At 35.3% G+C, this 18,313-nt stretch overlaps 2 protein-coding genes across 2 annotated transcripts; both read right to left on the minus strand.

Moving 5' to 3' along the window:
- Window positions 1-1,018: 1,018 nt before the first annotated feature.
- LOC136844704 (fungus-induced protein 1-like) lies at window positions 1,019-2,009 on the minus strand. The gene is made up of 2 exons (XM_067113950.1): window positions 1,860-2,009; window positions 1,019-1,433 (listed from the first exon to the last, which is right to left on the minus strand). The coding sequence occupies exons 1-2, from the start codon at window positions 1,866-1,868 to the stop codon at window positions 1,197-1,199; spliced, it is 246 nt and encodes an 81-aa protein (XP_066970051.1). The 5' UTR covers window positions 1,869-2,009; the 3' UTR covers window positions 1,019-1,196.
- A 2,378-nt stretch (window positions 2,010-4,387) lies between these two features.
- On the minus strand, window positions 4,388-5,460 carry LOC136844705 (neuropeptide-like protein 33). The gene is made up of 2 exons (XM_067113951.1): window positions 5,373-5,460; window positions 4,388-4,798 (listed from the first exon to the last, which is right to left on the minus strand). The coding sequence occupies exons 1-2, from the start codon at window positions 5,433-5,435 to the stop codon at window positions 4,562-4,564; spliced, it is 300 nt and encodes a 99-aa protein (XP_066970052.1). The 5' UTR covers window positions 5,436-5,460; the 3' UTR covers window positions 4,388-4,561.
- Window positions 5,461-18,313: the final 12,853 nt, after the last annotated feature.

Raw genomic sequence — 18,313 nt, forward strand, 5'->3', positions numbered from 1 at the left:
GAATTTGCATCGAATATTATTCTTGAAAGGACTTAAAACATCAGCTCCTGCCACAAATGAGGATGTGCTAATTTACTATTGGCATAATCATACATTAATGTGATGATTCTTACGCAGTTAGTTATGAAGAGTTCGCATAAGACTGAATGTACCAAAGTCTTCTTCTGTCATGTGACAATGCTTGACGCGTGTTTCTGGAACATGCAAAGCACTGCCAGTCACTGGTACTTCCAGATGGTCACATGTATTGTTCATGAACACCTTCGTTTAATTTCGTAGTGTTGTCATGAAGTTATCCCTGCGACAACTAGTAGCCGTAAAACTCTATAATCCAAAGCAACTGGACATTAATTTTGTTGTAAAGACAACACCCTCTTGTTTATTGTTTATTTTTCTCTAGTGGTTGGTCAATATTCGGAGGTCCACACTAGGCCTCATCCTTCTTTTCATACCTAATCACACTTATCGCCCTGATGCTACGGATCATGCTGGCATAAACCTGCGCAATATGAAGTAACCTCTAACCCATAACGTTTTATTTTATAAACTCCATGCAGTACACTTAAATATTTTAAGTGAATTCATATAAAGACTGCCCTGTTATACCTGTTATCTAGGAATAAATTGAAGAGAGTGTAGGATATCATTTACTTTAAAATGTGGTTTTCTAGTTTATTGTTTTAATGATATCATTTAAACACTTACTTGAATAACTTTCTTGGTTCCAAAACAACTGTACCAAAAGTTTTCATAATTTTTTTTTGTTGAATGAACAAGTGCTAAAAAATGATCTCCCAAACAGTCTCCTGCAATTAGACTGGGCTAGAAAGTTCTACACATCCTCCAGTCTCCCTTTGAGCTAATATGAGTTCAGACTTTAAGTAAAAAGAAAATTCTATAATTATCAAAAATGAGTACTATTGAAATGGTGATAACAAGTGAAGGTAGAATAGAATATATTGGCAACTGAATGAATCGTTTTGGTGGACATTGGAGCAATGGTAATGATGAATGGGAAGTTGTTCAGAAAAATAAAAATTTATTGTAAATAAAAATACATTTCACATTTTCTTTAGAAATTCTTCAGTAGCTAACAATCCACTAGGTGTCCTGACTGATCAAAATGCATCAAGGCCTTTGGTGCAATAGCTTCAGTTATCTTCATGGAAGCTGTTCATCGTCAAGAAAGGTTTCTATCAGCCTTGGAAACCACCAAATCCACCAAGGCCACCAAATCCACCACCAAAGCCTCCAAAACCACCGCCGTATCCTCCGTAACCAAAGCCGTATCCGGAGGGTCTATAGCCGTAACCGCCGAAGCCATACGGACTTTGTCCAAAGAAGTGGCGTCGGCTAGGTTCAGGTGCTGGCAGGGCTCCAGTGACCTCCATCAGGGCAAAAAGGGCCACCAACACCAACAGGGCAACGCCGATCTGCGAAGGGAATCAAGGAAATTAATTTGCAAAATCTTCAGACGGTTCTCCAGTTGATTTACTGTAACGAAGACCAGGCTATGTTGAGTGTGTGCATGAAACTGTATAACGTACACTGGAAATACTTGAACATCGAATTTGATCAAGTAAGTATACTTTTATGTTACAATGACTGTTTGAATATATTCCCAGTATGCACGATGTATGGATATATGGATGATTGCCATTATATGTATAAGAGTTAATTAAACTTTCCTGGAAATTTTTAAAATGCTAATTCAAAACTGATGTCTCAAAAGTATTACTAGTTTGAACGAGTTTAGCCTGATGAAATTTATAGAAGACCTCATGACGTTAAAGTATTTATCACCCATACAATTATTCGTAGTAGGCTATTATGTCTATTATATTTTCTTGTAATCTTACCGTTTTCATGATGAATATGAGACGTGTTGCTTCCTTTGAAGACTCTGGAAAACTGTTCCTCTTCGTCCAATGCGCCCTTCTATTTATATGAAACTTCTGTCTCAGTAACGAGATGCCAGCGATCCCTATTCTTTAACCGGATTCAGAAGAAACCTCTTTCATGGAAAGAAAAGAAAAGTTCAGAGCAGATATCACCAGTTGCATTTTTTTTGCATCTCTTTAATGGCATCAAAAGTTATTTCTTTAATAATGATTATTATTACTACTACTAGTGCATTAACTTACCTGTTATTACAACAATTGTTGGTGAAAAACGCGTTGCGTTGCCATTGCGTCAGTGACGTAAAACCCAAGGGGTAACCAGCTCCGCGAGATTTGGGAAAAGTTCATTCATTCCCCTCCCCCACCCTCTGTCCGACCCCCTTTAACGTTGCCTATGCCTCACTCCGAACAGCCCTTCCTCATTATTATTATCCTGATAAAGTTGCTTCGTTCGTCTCAGAACTTTCACAACAAATCTTGGTTTCAATTGTCTTTCTGCTTTGGATAATATCGTAATTTCATACAGACAGACAGACAGACAGACAGACAGTCACACAGAAAAACAGAGTTTCTTAAATTAGTTCCTCTTTATTTTTTCCTTTCGTATTTTGGAATATGAGTAATAGAGAGTAAGAAGGCTTATTTTACTCTAAAGGCAAATAAATCAAAAGATGTGTAAAATATTACTGATACAAAAGGCAAAAGTCGCCGGGGAGGCAGACGCCAAGCATGACTGCTTGCTTGGAATATCCTGACTTTCACATTCTTCAAGAATGAATCCCGGAACAGAACAGCTTTGAGGAAATACGCTCTCAGGAAGATCTAATAGATTTTATTTTGTAATCAATCACCAACTGACATTTCTATTTGTGTTTTCTCTTTCGGTTCTAACTACATCATTAACTCAAATCTATAAAATTTATTTATGTTAATATACTTGTAAAATTGTCTTTAGTAATATTCTGCCCAAGTTATATCGTATGAAAATTGATCTGGTTTCTTATATGAAGACAATAGTATGTCTTGCTTCTAAAGCTTTGGCGGTAGGTACCAGTCTTTCATGCCATGTCTGAAAATGGGATTGAGAGCTGTCAGCTGTGAAGATAAAGGCGCCTGCTGATTGCTATCAGCGTCATCCTAATGTATCTTAGGGTCAACAAAGGAATGTTTTGATTAGGTCTTTACTCCCTGGATGTTCACGCATGCAGGGTTTTGGCAAAAGTAAACCTAATGTTGTCTAAGGACACTTTCGCCTCATTGCATTCCCTGTAAATGGTGGATTTCAGGCTTTTGAGCTGTTACACAAAGGTACCATTAGATGTAAATGTCATTCACTCCATTGCCAAATCTCTTACCTAAAACATTATAAAAGCCAGAAATTCTCAAGAAATGTTAACAAAAGACATATTTTGATGTGTAAATAGAAATTTGTGTAAATTCATGCAAAGTTAGGATTAAAATTACAGTTGGACAATTGCCTCACAACAATTCATGAAACATTGTTCCGCAAAACAACGAATGAAGTAAACAGCGCCCTCTCGTGTCCTTGAAAATCCTTCTGAACATCTGTAAGACCAAAATAATAACTTTGAACTGAGGTAGGTGGTGAATTACTTTAAGTAATTCGATTCATGTATTTAAATCATGGGGATTTTTTTGGATATAAGACGATTCTTGATGTAAGCAAAATTTTTATTCTTTTACATGTGTAGATATTTATTAATCTTCGGCGTAAAAACATACGCTAAACGTCCAAAAAGATAAACGAGAGCAGAACAGTCCACATCAATTAACCTGTGCGAATAAGGTCAAGACAGCCTCTACTAAGCCTTCAAGTTAACTTGGAAGCAGGTTAATTACAAATGAATAATGAGCAATGAGTTCTCTTCAGTGTTATTACACATTAGGAGTTTGAGGTGAAAAGCCTATGGACTCTAACAGAAGGAGGTCATAGACAGTTTATCCTCTACTCTCTTGTTATAACATTTTTCTAAGATCCTTTAAGGGTTCTTTAGTCTTCGCATTTTGTGAACTTACTCTCTGTTTGTTACTGCGGAAGGATTCACTCAGTGAAATAGGCCATGAGCTGATTCATTGCTTGTAACATAGACTGAAAATTGGATACCACTGGGCTACATTCACCTCCTACATTGATGACCAGGAACAGCAACTTGAAAGCCACTGATGCTTAATTATTTGTGTCTATCTGGGCACTCCCCATGATCTTCATGCAAAACCCGTGATTTATGGCCCTCTTTCGAGACGACGTAATGTCCACGGTACAATCACCTCTCCAAAAATTTACTCTAAAGAACCCAAAATTATCAAAAGCGAGAACTTCTGTAAACAGTGATAGCAAATAAAATTAGTACTTTATTCATCACTGAAGGAATAATATTTTTCTTGAACACTCGGCATCTCAAATTAAACATAATAAATTACATGAAATCAAGGAGAGTCAGGAATTTTGATTAATAATAAATATCTTTGAAAATTATAAAATTTATTTTATAAAAGAATAGATTTCACATTTTCTTTAGAAACTCTTCAATATCTAACAATTTGTTGGGTTTCTTGATTGAAAAAGGTTCATGACGGTCATTGATGCAATGACTTCAATTATCTTCATGGAAGTTGTTCATCTTCTGAAAAGTTCTTTATTAGCCATGAAATCCTCCAAATCCTCCAAGGCCACCAAATCCACCGCCAAAGCCTCCAAAGCCACCGCCGTATCCGCCGTAGCCAAAGCCGTATCCGAAGGGTCTGTAGCCGTAACCGCCGAAGCCATAGGGACTCTGTCCAAAGAAGTGGCGTCGGCTAGGTTCAGGTGCTGGCAGGGCTCCTGTGACCTCCATCAGGGCAAAAAGGGCCACCAACGCCAACAACGCAACGACGATCTACAAATGGAATAAAGGAAATTGATTTACAAAACCCTCAGATAAATCTGAAGTTGGAGTCACTGCATCGAACCCTGCTTGGCTGAGAACGTGCATGAAACGGTAAAATTTGGTATGAAATTATTTGAAAATCAAATATGATTTATTATTTATATATTATATATATATATATATATATATATATATATATATATATATGTATATATATATATATATATATATATATATATATATATATATATATATATATATATATATATATATATATATATATATTATACTTATTTACGCGTTTTTAAATGCATCCCTTACAGTGCTGACTATGCTTGGTGGATATTTCTTTATCAACCATCAGGAGTTATTTACACTTTCGTTTAAATAATTAGTGTGTAAAATCATGGATATTCACTGAGCAATATGATAAGTTAGCTTAATGTTCAAGTTATAGTTTGCATTAGATTATTATAATGAAATTAGCATATTAAACTGATGTTAAAGTATTCGTCAGTAATAGAGTAATTTTTAGTTGTCTGATATGTTTTCTTATAAAGTGAGATTCAACAATAATCTTTACCGTTTTCATGATGAAGAGGATATTTGCTGCTTCCTTCTTGAAGTCTCGACAACTGTTCATCATCGGCCACTGCCACCTTCTATTTATACGAAAGCAGTCGCTCATTGAAGAGTTGCCAACGATCTCTTTTATAGAACTGGGTGAGGAAGAAACCTCTTGCATGGAGAGGAAAGAAAACGTTCAGAGCAGAAATCACCAGACGCATTCTAATGCACATTTTTAATTACATAAAAGCTCTTTCCTTTGTTTTTTTTATTATTATTATTATTATTATTATTATTATTATTATTATTATTATTATTACATCTGTATTATCTGTGTTATCATCACAACTGATGTTCGTGAAAAAATCTTTGCGTCATGGTTACGACAATCGGGTAAAACCCGACGATAACCTGCTCTGCATGATTTGGTAAACGTTCATAGTCACCCTCCCGTCGGCCCGCCAGTCCCACGCACCCCACTAACATCTACTTCCCTTCCCCATCATAATTATCCTTATCGTCAGGTTGTCTTCGTTTCACAAATGTTCATAGCAAACCTTCGTTCCAGCTTTCGTTCTGCCTTCAATTACCCCTACTGGATAACATTAAAAGTTCATATACATGCACGCCCGCATACACACACACACACACTCATATATACATACACATATATAATATATATATATATATATATATATATGTATATATGTGTGTGTGTGTGTGTACACACACATATGTATATATATTCTGTGTGTGTTTACACACACACACATATATATATATATATATATATATATATATATATATATATATGTGTGTGTGTTTTATATACACATATTTATATATGTGCGTGTGTTTGTGTGTGTGCACATGAGTATGAGTACAAGATAGGTAATTCCAGAAAGGAGATAAAAAAAACGCCTTATCTCTACTTGTATCTGAGAGTAATCTGCCAAAGATAGTATTATTTTTATTTATTATTTCGTTTCCCTTTCCTACCTTTGAAATTTTGGAATATCAGTAACAGACAGTGGACATACTCTAAATGCAAATGACTCAAAATACTTACAAAATATTCCCGAATCAAAAGCCGAAAGTCCCGGGGAGTCAGGCGCCAAGCAAGACTTCTTTGGAATTACCTAACCTTCACATTCTTCAAGAATGAATCTCGCAACGGAACGGCTTTGAGGAAATACGCTCTCAGGAAAAACTGAGACTTTTGATTCAGTAGTCAATAATCAACTGCCATTTCTATTTGTCTAGTTTTCTCTTTTAGCATAAACTGCTGCATTAACTTAAGAATCAAATCTATAAATTTCATATACGTTAACGTACTTGTAAAATGGTATTAAAAATGTTCTGCCTAAACACCTGCAAGTTATACCAACTGGAAATTGAATCGGTTTTTGTTATGAAGAAGATAACATGTATTATCTTTTAAACCTTTGCCGGTAGCTACCAGTCTTTACTACCCGCCCTGGTGAAGGTATTCCTAGTCTTAAAATGGGATTGTGGGGGTCCTGGGCCAAGAGTTGAGGACCACTGTCAACAGTAAAGATCCAGAAGAAAGCAGACTCTTATCGCTGTCAATCTACTGCATCTTGCAGGGTCTTGGAGTCAACATTTTAACATTCTGATGAGATCTTTACAATCAGGATGTTTAGGCAAGCAATTTTTCTGCCTCCGAAGCAATATCGCACCTTTTACCTGCCTTATATCTATCCTAAGATGTTCTGGCGCAAGTAAATCTTTTTTCTTTGAAGGCACATCCGTCCCATTACCTTCCCTGAAAATAGCGCATCGCGGGGCTCAAGATATGTTACACGAAAGTACCACTGGACGCAAATGTCTTTCATTTCTTCGCCAAAGCTTTTAATTATTACATTATAAAAGTCAAGCTGTTCCAAGAAATTTTAAGCAAAAAATATAAGGAATAACTCGCGTGATAATTCAGTTATCATTCGACGATGTTTTAATATAAATGTCTGTAAATTTATATAAAATTAGGAATAAAACTATAGTTGGTCAATTGCCTCAACATTGCTCATAAAATACTGTTTCGCAAAAGAACAAATGAAGAACATGGCCTCCTCTTATGCTCTTGAAAATCCTTTCGAAAACCAGCAAGACCAAACTATTAACTTGGAATGAATTACGCGGGGAAATACGTTTACGTAACTCCATTCATGCATTTATCAATACTTGAAATAAAATCTATTTAATTTTTTGGGTAAAAAGATATGTTTTTTTTATTATTATTAGCATTATCGTCATTTTAATACACACACAGACACACACATATATATATGTATATATATATATATATATATATATATATATATATATATATATATATATATATATATATATATATATATATAAATATATATATATATATATATATTTGAAAAACATGTTATTTTTATTATTTTTGGGAACTTGGGTTATTGTGCTGATAATTACTTGACGGTTATTGGGTTATTGGGAATAAATATTTCTTTCGCTATTGGGTAAACATTTCTTAGCCTTGTTTTTTTCTTTTTTTTTTGCCTTTCTTTCTCTTTTTCTTTTTTTTCTCGGAGAACTTCCCATTTGTCTTCACGAAGATTTTCTTTTGGAATTTCGTTTAGCGTATGAAGTTGAGATCGGGTTGTGTTGTTGCGTTATAAAAAATTTCAATTCTAAAATAAAAACTGTAATAAAGGAATTCGGTTCAATAAAAGAGAAAGTGTCAACGATTGGCCAATCCTTACCTTACATGAACGGATTAATCAAAACCCGTAAAAGAGATTTTCCTATTCGGCCCATTATCAGTTCAACCGGTCCTATTAGTTATAAACTTTCTATAATTCTAGTTAAATTACCATCAATGTTCTGGGTATTATTTCAAATTCCCATTTGCAAAACTCTGTTGATTTCTGTGCTAGACTTTCCCATACTGAATTATCCAGTACTGACAAATTAATCAGTTTTGATTTGACATCTTTATTTACTAAAGTTCCTATTGATGACTTACTTCGATATTTACCACAACATTTGGACTTGTAGAATCTAGAATTACCTACCAATGTTATTATTAATTTGATATCCCTTTGTATAAAAAATTGTAAATTCACTTTCAATGGTAATTTTTATGAACAAATATTTGGTATGGCTATGGGGAACCCTCTTTCGCCACTTTTGTCTAATATTTGCATGGAATTCTTATTCCAAGAAATCTATGCTGTAAGGTGTTTTGGGTTAGATATGTAGATGAATGTTTTTGTGTAGTAAATGAAAATGTAAATACTCTTGATTTCTTGCAAACAATTAATAATCTTGTACCATCCATAAAATTCACAATAGAATATGAAGAAAATAGTTGTATCCCATTTTTGGATGTCTTAGTAATTAGCAATAACACCAATTTGTCATATATTCATTTTTGCTCTAACCACGCTAAACAAATGAAGGTGTCAACATTTTCCAGTATGTATCTTAGAGCTCTTAGAATTTGTAGTCCTGAATTTTTGGAAGAGGAGTTTAAAATCATTGATAAGATAGGAGATTCATTATGTTACCCTTCATATTTTTTAGAACTTTGTAAAAATAAGTAAAAAAGACATATTACAATCCAACCAGTGTTAACAAAGAACTTAAGAATATTCTGTTTACCATTTCATCCTCATTTCATTCCTGCAGTGCCCATTTTAAAGACTATTGGTATTAACTTAGTATCTAAATATAATAATATTTTGAGAAATTAATTAAGGATAGCCCGCCCAATTCAAACAATAGTGTATACAGTAGTCCTTGCAAAGAATGTGATAAGATGTATCTTGGCCAAACTTCAAAAGGACTAAAAGTAAGAAGCTCCCAACATAAATATGCCATTTCAAGAGCTTATCAAATAATGGCATTGCTGATCATTGGCTTAAGACAGGCCATGTGATGAACTGGGATAAGTCAACGATAATCTATAAGGTCAACGACCATCGGAAAAGGAATCTGCTAGAAACTGTGTTTATTGAAGCTACGTCCACCAGGCATGTTAATCTCCACCCTGGATTATCCCTTGATCCTTTGTCCCTGTCTTTTTTGTTTAAAGAACATGCTGCCCAGATTAACAAACTGTAACCCCCTTCTTTTTTTATATATAAGGCTCTGTCAACTTCTTTTGTATTCAGTGTGAACTTGAAAATGTAGAATAAACTACGAAAGTAGTTGTTCAAAGTCCCAGTTTTCACTCACCTTCTGACGTGGATTTTATAATATTCTGAAGCACGTGTCCCTTCGTGCTGCACTGATATATATATATATATATATATATATATATATATATATATATATATATATATATATAAATATATATATATATATATATATATATATATATATATATATATATAAATACATATACATATATATATATAAATACATATACATATATATATATATATATATGTATATATATATGTGTATATATATATATATATATATATATATATATATATATATATATATATATATATATATATATAGTGTGTGTGTATTTACAGTGAAATAGCAAGTACCCTGCAACGGTGAAATTATTTTGGTTTAACATACATGATGCAAAAGCAACAATAAAAAAATTCAGCATAATTAGAAAATAATATCTGCATAACACGCATTAAGATAATTATAAAATTCATAATCATGTAACTTCAGTACAAGAAAAACGCACTGATATCTACATGGTGGGTAACCTTGGTCAATCTTTTTATTTGTAGGACCACACACCTAACCACTTGGAAAGAAGATGGCCTTATATTAAGTCAGTAGCTGATGGACCTAAAATTAGACCCTGAATAAAAAAAGCCAAACCAAGCAGTGCTTCCTGCATCAGAGCAGGGTGTCTGCACGAATCTTCATAACTAGCAAGTGTAATTGACTTCCCTAGAGATGGAGTGACTGTTTGACACTGATGACAAGCAAAGGGGCTGGTGCAGTACAGGGAAAGGTGGGGAGGTTGCTGAAGTAAAGACGCTGTGCAAGCCACGTCGCTCTTTGTCATTCTATGTTACGGAGTTGGCTTTGAACATTGGAAGATACAATGCTTACCTGAATAATGAGGCTTTTGCATACCAGGGCAAGCGTGCTGTTTGTCTGATCTTTACTTTTATGGAAAGAAGAAGTGGCTTGACTTTGAAAGAAAAACCAAGAAACTCGATCAGTGCACAAGTTTCTTGGCTCTTCAACGCTCCTCTATGCGCAAATAACAGAAGATGAGCGAGGTTTTGTTGACATTTGGTGGTGCATTCGTTAATGACTCCTTTTAGATGATGAACTTTTGGGTGGGCAGCGATGCAGATCCGGTTTGCTTTCTGGAAACGGATTATTCAGTCTCCTTCGATTGATTCCAAATTTACACACACACACACACACACACACAGAGAGAGAGAGAGAGAGAGAGAGAGAGAGAGAGAGAGAGAGAGAGGAGAGGGGTTAGGGGCATTTAAACTCACTGTACAGATTTTGATCAAAAGGTATACAGTAGAACGATTGTCGGATGGACTGACTAATTGATTTTGTTACTACTTGAATCACCGAGGGAAATATAGGAAAATGGAAATATAAGTGATAACATCAGAGAGAGAGAGAGAGAGAGAGAGAGAGAGAGAGAGGGGGGGCTACTAAAAGTGTGTGTGTGGTATTCTCTTAAACTGGCAAATCCCCCACAATTTCCAGCACTTCCTCGCGTCTTTCAGACAGAAGCCTTGAAAAAATAAACAAAAACTGCTCGTCCGGTGCTCTGATAATTAATCCTTAAGCCAATGATGTTTCCGCCATTATATATGTGTGTGTGTGTGTGTGTGTGTAAGTTTGACTACAGAGAAACAGATCATTTGAGAGGTTATGGTATCGCTAAATTCGTATAAGTTGTACGGCAGCGTCTATGTGCAACTCCAAAGCATATGTCTGCACTGCCATTGGCGTCACTTTCCTCATGCCAAAGACAGATCCAGACCGACTAACACTCCTAAAGGCAACAATGATCTCTTTGCCATAAGAACTGGATGGTAATTACAACGGAAACTTTGCGCAGGGGCCGGTTTTATTCTAGCCACCGCCTACAAAGTGGACAACGAATTTTCGGCAAAAAGTGATCAATTCGGCTTCATCACGCCTGACTCCTTGTGGTGGTTTTTACAACTGTTTAAGCAAAGCCAGAACAATCCGGTTCCTGTGTAGACATTCAGTGTAATTGCTATCCAGTTCTCGTTGCAAAGGGTTCATTTTCCTCTGAAGTGTAAACCAGTCAGGATTTTGTCTTTGGCTGAAAGACGGTGACGTTAACGGATTCATGAACTAATACAATGACCTTTTATATATATAAATATGCTTGCTTACAACATACGCCAGGGGACAGATAAGACTGAATAGCAGCACAATAAGCTTGCTACCATTCAAAATTTTACTAATATCTCTTTGTTTTCCTTTTTAAATTGTTTGTCTCTTCAGCATGTATTGTGTGTTTTACAGGCTGCCCAAGTGCAATAGTCTGTGCTGGCATATGGCCAACTTAATCTTAAAGAACAACAAGAGTTTACATGAGTTCATATTTTTATAATTTCTTTGTAATCTATCTATCTATCTATCTATCTATCTATTCTGTAATCTGAGTTAAGTATCTTACCGCTTTCCCCTTATTATGTGCTGGGATAACGGTGACACTGATTTATACTATCTTAAAAATAAACTTTTAAGCCTTTTTACTTGTTAATATAGTCTTTTTATTCACATCTTTCAAGAATCATTTTCTAACCGCACTGGCCACTACCCATCTTTTCCTGTCTATATGATTCCAACAATTTCCTCTTTCTTAATGAAAATAATTTACAACAAACTTAAACCCAGTTTATGTAGCTTTTTATTTCTCTATTAGGAGGTTTAGATTACAACTTATGTTTATTATTTGTTTGTTTTTGTCAAATGCTTCTTTCTTACTCCAAGTCGACTTTGCTTGCATTTATTAACTATGCTATGGACTTGACTTTTGGCTGTAGAGATTTTAATTCCCGCAGATCTTAAAAAAAAAGAAGGCTTTTATTACATTTTCCAGCGACTCAAGTCACCGAATCTGAAACAAAACTCAACAAAGTCTGTCAACTGATACTAGAGTAGGTGGAAGGTTACGACAGGGGGATTTTCACTCTAACAGGAAGAGATGATAAAAAAATTTTAGATGAAAGTCAAGGTGACACGATTGTATCCCACAATAGTAAAAACCTGCTGATGAAGACCACATCAGGAAAAGATTTTGAGAAGTTGCAAATCTAAAAAGGAGTTATCATGGCTCTTGAAACAAAGGGGTTTCTGAGTTTCAAAACTGTTATTGTTATTGTTCAGAAGGTGAACCCTATGCTTATGAAACAAACCCACAAGGACCATTGACTTGAAATTCAAGCTTCCAGAGAATGTGGTGTTGTTTTGAGAGAAGTAACAGAAGGTGATGGGAAATACGGGAAGCAGAGATCATTTATTAGAAAAAAAAATAAATTAACAAATTAATAATAAATAGATAAAAATGTAATTAAACTATAAAATACAAGAATAATTGCTTTAGGGTAGTAATGTTTTGCATCTTTGCTAGAACTTTTGAGGTTCCAATTGCACAACATCCTCAGGGATGTGAGGAATAAAGGACTGCTGGAACTGAGAAGTTCGACAGCGAGGCACATTTACTGCTACACAGGAAGAACAGTTTTCCTCAGTGTGGTTGGTTACTTGGTTGCAAGACAACATAAATTAAGGTTAAATAGTTTGGGGTAGGGCCACGAAATTTTAGGAGCCGTTTCGAAATGGGAGGAGCGCCTTGATGATGAAGGTGGTCAGGGTAGTGAGGATGAGCGTGGGGCAGAATTGTGGACGTTTTTGCAAATCTTGCAGAACAGGTTTGCGATAGATTTGCCCGGTTAACGCCACCAAGATGCAAAGGTTTTAGCGCCAACTTCCATTTTTTGGTGCTAAAAGACCATGTCTGTTTGGTAATTATTTCCATAATTTTAAGCGAATTTTCATGACTTAAAAATAGTGAATCAGATAACCACTGCCGATATTAATTTCGGACGTTTTTCAAGTTTTCTGCATACAGGAAATTCCTTCGAAATCCAATTTCCGAATGAGATCTTTAGCAACTCCCCATATAGGAGCAGGCTTCGTATAAAAGGAACTTAGCAGACTTCGCTGATGAACACTTTTCCAGATTCAGCTAAGGAAACGACACGTCTGTTCACCATGAAAACGGTAAGGTTAGCATGAGATATTTTGTACTACCAAAGTTGTGAAAAATCACATAACTGGAGCTGTTTACGATGAATATCTTAATTCCAGTTAGTCTCTGTTATAACTTGAAGCAGAAATTCTTGCGTACACATATACAGTATTTCTTTCGTTTTATCTGCTATTGCAAAGTTTTGCAAGACAAAGATAGCATTTTTTTTATCGCAAAAGTACCATTCATATTGCCCTGATTCAAGTTCGTTCTGAAGAGAGTTAATGCTTGGTGCAGTGAATCTAACTTGAGAATCAGCCGAGGGTTTCGCAGATTGATTGATTCTGATTCCCTTCGCAGATGAGTGTTGCCCTATTGGTGTTGGTGGCCCTTTTTGCCCTGATGGAGGTCACTGGAGCCCTGCCAGCACCTGAACCTAACCGACGCTTCTTCTTCGGACAGAGTCCCTATGGTTTCGGCGGTTACGGCTATAGACCCTTCGGATACGGCTTTGGCTACACTGGATACGGCGGAGGCTTTGGAGGCTATGGTGGTGGATTTGGTGGATATGGTGGATTTTATGGCTGATAAGCATCTTCCATAACGATACATGAATCTTGAGCAGCATCGGTGACCATCTTGTCTCATTCTATGAAGGTATCCCATGAATTAGTTGATATTTAATTATTTTTTAATGGGCATGTAAAGTCTGTTATTTAAAATAAAAATAAAAATTTAGGAAATCTAAGTTTTCTTGCATTACTCCTACTCTTCGATGCCTGTCAAATGATTGCTGGTGTTTCAACAATAATGACTAGCGGTGAAGTTCGGGAACTTCATATGTGGAAACAGTTTAGTACTGACGCTCTTGAAAGTAGATTATCTTTCAAAAATCCTAAGACAGAAAGAGAAGTTTTTGTGTTGTCGGATGTTCCCCATTTAATCAAATTATTTCGAAACAATTTTATTGACTTGGGGTTTTCCCCTTAACACTGGAGAGTGTATTTCAGATGCTGGCTTACGAGAAATGCTTAGTAAAACAAAAACAGAATATGGACTTGTGTATAAGATCAAATGAAATGCATTTAAATGTAACTGGTCAACAAAGACAGCACGTTAAATTAGCAGTACAACTGTTATCTAAAATAATGTGCCAATTCAGTCAAATATTGGAGTGTCAAAACTGGAGTCAAAATCCGATTTTATTCTTTTATTGAATGACTGGTTCGACATCATGAATTCTTCATGCATGTATGGAGAGTTTGGTAAAAGCAATGCTTTTCGTACTGATGTAGAAAAACAAACAGGTACACTGCTCAAGGTCATCGAGGTAATGAGTACTATGAGAGTTAAAAGTCCTAATACAAAAAGTCTTTTCAAGTTCCAGAAAGGAATAATTTTATCATGTAAATCCCGTTGCTTTGTTTAATGTGTTAAAAGCCTCTCATAGTACCGACTACCTGCTGACACAAAGATTGCCTTGAGCATTTCTTTGGGTGCAGAGGGCAAATGGATGGCACCATGATCATCCAAATGCAGTGGATTTTAAATTTAGGCTAAAAAAAATTGTTGTTAGGGAAGGAAATGAAGGTAATAAGTGAAAAGTGTAATATCACCTCAGTTGTAAAATCGCTTGAATCTACCAGTGAAGATGAATATATAACAAAAGAAGGGGAATTAGCAATAGAAATATGTCTGACAACACGTATGTTTAGAAATTAGGTTTAGATTTAGAAAAACATGTTTTTGATGAGGAAGAAGACCTGAGAGTAAGCACAGAATTAAAAGAAGATATCGAGGGAATAATTGAGGAGGAGGCGCTTAAATACATTTGGGGGATATATTATAAAAAAAATTTGATGTGAAATATCCTGAGTTAGGAAATAAGAAAAAAGAAGTAACAAGGAATGATACTTGGATAGACTGTATTAGTAGGAGGGAGTTGCATGCACCTTCTAGTCAGTTATTTTCACACTTAGTACTAATGTGGGAAAGCTCTCATGGAGGGCAAACATTGCTTTAAAAAACTTTGCTTTGAATTAAAAAAAAAGTCTAGTATTAAAGTTCCTGACGATGATGTTGCTTTTTTTGTTAAGATATCAGTATATTTTCGAATGAGATATCTTAATAATTTGATAAAGTATAGGAAATGTCAAAGGCAACCATGCAGGGAGGCACTAAGAAACAAATAAAAAATGCCCCGAAGTTTCTTCGGCGCAATCGAGTTTTCTGTATATCGTATAATCAAGGCCACCGAAAATAGATCTATCGTTCGGTGGTCTGGGTATAATGCTGTATGAGCCGCGTCCTATGAAACTTTACCCACGGCCCGCTGGTGGTCTGGTCTATATCGTTGCCAGACGCACGAATGATTGGAGGGTGGATGATCAACATACCAGGCTGCAGCCCTCTAGCCTCAGTAGTTTTTAAGATCTAAGGGCGGACAGAAAAAAAGTGCGAACGGACAGACAATGATTTATTTTAAGAAAACTAAAAAATAATAGTTGTAACTTGATAAAATATTTTCCAAAGGCAAAATGACGTTTTATTTACATTCTTTTGACACTTGAAAGATCATATTTTCAAAAACATTCTCTTCTGAAAAAATAAATTGTTCTAATGTACAGTAGTTGGTTCTTCCTTGACCATGATACAGATTATCTTCATTCAGATTTCCGGCAAAAAACCAGAGTAAGTAAATAGTATTTTTCTCATTAAGGTCGATATATATACAGTATATGTATATATATATATATATATACATATATATATATATATATATATATATATATATATATATATATATATATATATATATATATATATGTAATATATATAATATCTATAGGAGAGATTCTTGACGGTGTGTTAGACCTACGTTCGTAATGGGTCTCACAACCACGGACCCCCTGTGGACCCACCTCTTCACCACTAACCTCCTTCGGATGACGTAGGTGCTCAGAAGAGGTTTAAAATTTAGTACGCTGTCTGGCTGTCCTGTCCTATCTGGACCGTGCTGTGACTCTGCTACTTCTGCAGGAGCCGAACCTGGGGGAGAAATCTCAAGGTCTTCAGACCATTCAACTCCAAAAATATAAAGCGGAAAAGACCCTTGAGCAGAATGGCGTACTTTACATCTTGGTCTCGATAGATTGGAAGACTAAAAATGATCAAGGTTGGAAATAAGGGAAGAGAATGTCCCCAGCAAGATATTTTGGGATGAAAGAGGCACAGGTCTCCTGAGGCTGTTTCTTTTACTCTGCTGGCAAGACCTTAAGAACTGCCACTTTTATAATGAAACCCTAATAGGGAAAATACTTATGCCTTACGGTTCTCAGAGAGGCTTTTGGGATGATGTCCTGACAAATAATTTTTTAGGTTGCCTCAACAGGTTCTTCGTTGATATCAGAGTCAAGGCAGTTTACGCGGATGATGTCATCACGCGCAATGACACCACACGTCCTACGGCGAAACAGAGTACCTACACTGTTTTTACTAGTCCCTGGGGGTATTTCGCCGTGTTTAGTTGTCGATCTTATCAATTCCAGACCCTGTTATTAATATACGTTGATATATATATATATATATATATATATATATATATATATATATATATATATATATATATAGATATATATGTGTATATATATATATATATATATATATATATATATATATATATATATATATATATATATATGTATTTGTGTGTGTGTGTGTGTGTATGTATATGTATATATACCGATCAATGAAGTTAACAACGTTTGGTATGGTTAGTTGCTAGGATGGATTTTAGCTGAAAGCGCCTAAATTGTTTCATGCCCAATTTACTTCACGATCGAGCTACTTTGATTGGGTTACGCCTCCTTTAACGACTATTTCTTTTCTCTTTTACTGATTCGCTTTTCTGTTTCATTCATTGTGGATTCTTCAGGTTGGATAAGGAACTGTTAAAATTCTACATAAATCATATGAATATTAAATGAAAAGGCAATTGTCTTGCAAAGTGTTATTGAACTGAACAGTTTTTTATAAGTTCAAGGAGAGGAGGTGCCAAGCCTAAAAATTCCCGATTTCTGTGTCCTTCACAAATTCTAAGACTAAGTACTGCAATGGGGCAACACTGAGTAAACCCGTGTTCAGAAAAAATTAGACCTTTAAACTTTTCTAGTTCTGAACAATTGCTTTTCCTACTTGCCTTTTTCACTCGTTTATTGTAAGCCGAAATTCCTACAAGTTTTTCCAGTTAGCGCACAAGAAGAGTGTTTGGTCGTTGTTTTCAGATTCTATAAATTAGTCATCCCAACTATGAGTAAACTTAAAACGTGATGTGTTTAACTGCCCGACTACTGTTATTTGTTCTATACGAGTCTCTGAATTCCCTTTTCTGGTTTCTCAATGTTCTTTCTCCCAGTCTTTTTCGCTGCCTCTTTGGAACATAAGGTAAATAATACAACCCAGAGGAAAAATATAAAGTAATCGGAAGAAAAAATACCCCATTTACAAAATTATTGTCCTGAATATTAGGAGTAAACTTCAAATAAACTCAAGAGGAAAAATATATGAGTTTGTTTATTCGTGTAGCTATATTCCGTAGCAGGTGTATATGAACTGCTCCAGAAGCAGTGGAAAATAATGTCATTTATGTCAGTTCTGTAACTAAATACTCAAACTCGCTCTCTTAATGGTATATGTCAACTCCAAGCTACGCATTAACATAA

This window comes from Macrobrachium rosenbergii, chromosome 13, assembly GCF_040412425.1.
Source record: "Macrobrachium rosenbergii isolate ZJJX-2024 chromosome 13, ASM4041242v1, whole genome shotgun sequence".
Classification (NCBI taxonomy): Eukaryota; Metazoa; Arthropoda; class Malacostraca; order Decapoda; family Palaemonidae; genus Macrobrachium; species Macrobrachium rosenbergii.

What these genes read in the sequence shown, in the direction of transcription:
- LOC136844705 (XM_067113951.1), bottom strand. Translation starts at nt 5,435, where the DNA reads ATGATGAACAGTTGTCGAGACTTCAAGAAGGAAGCAGCAAATATCCTC. An exon ending in TCCTCTTCATCATGAAAACG is followed by an intron (nt 4,799 to 5,372) that starts GTAAAGATTATT and finishes TTCCATTTGTAG; the next exon opens with ATCGTCGTTGCGTTGTTGGC.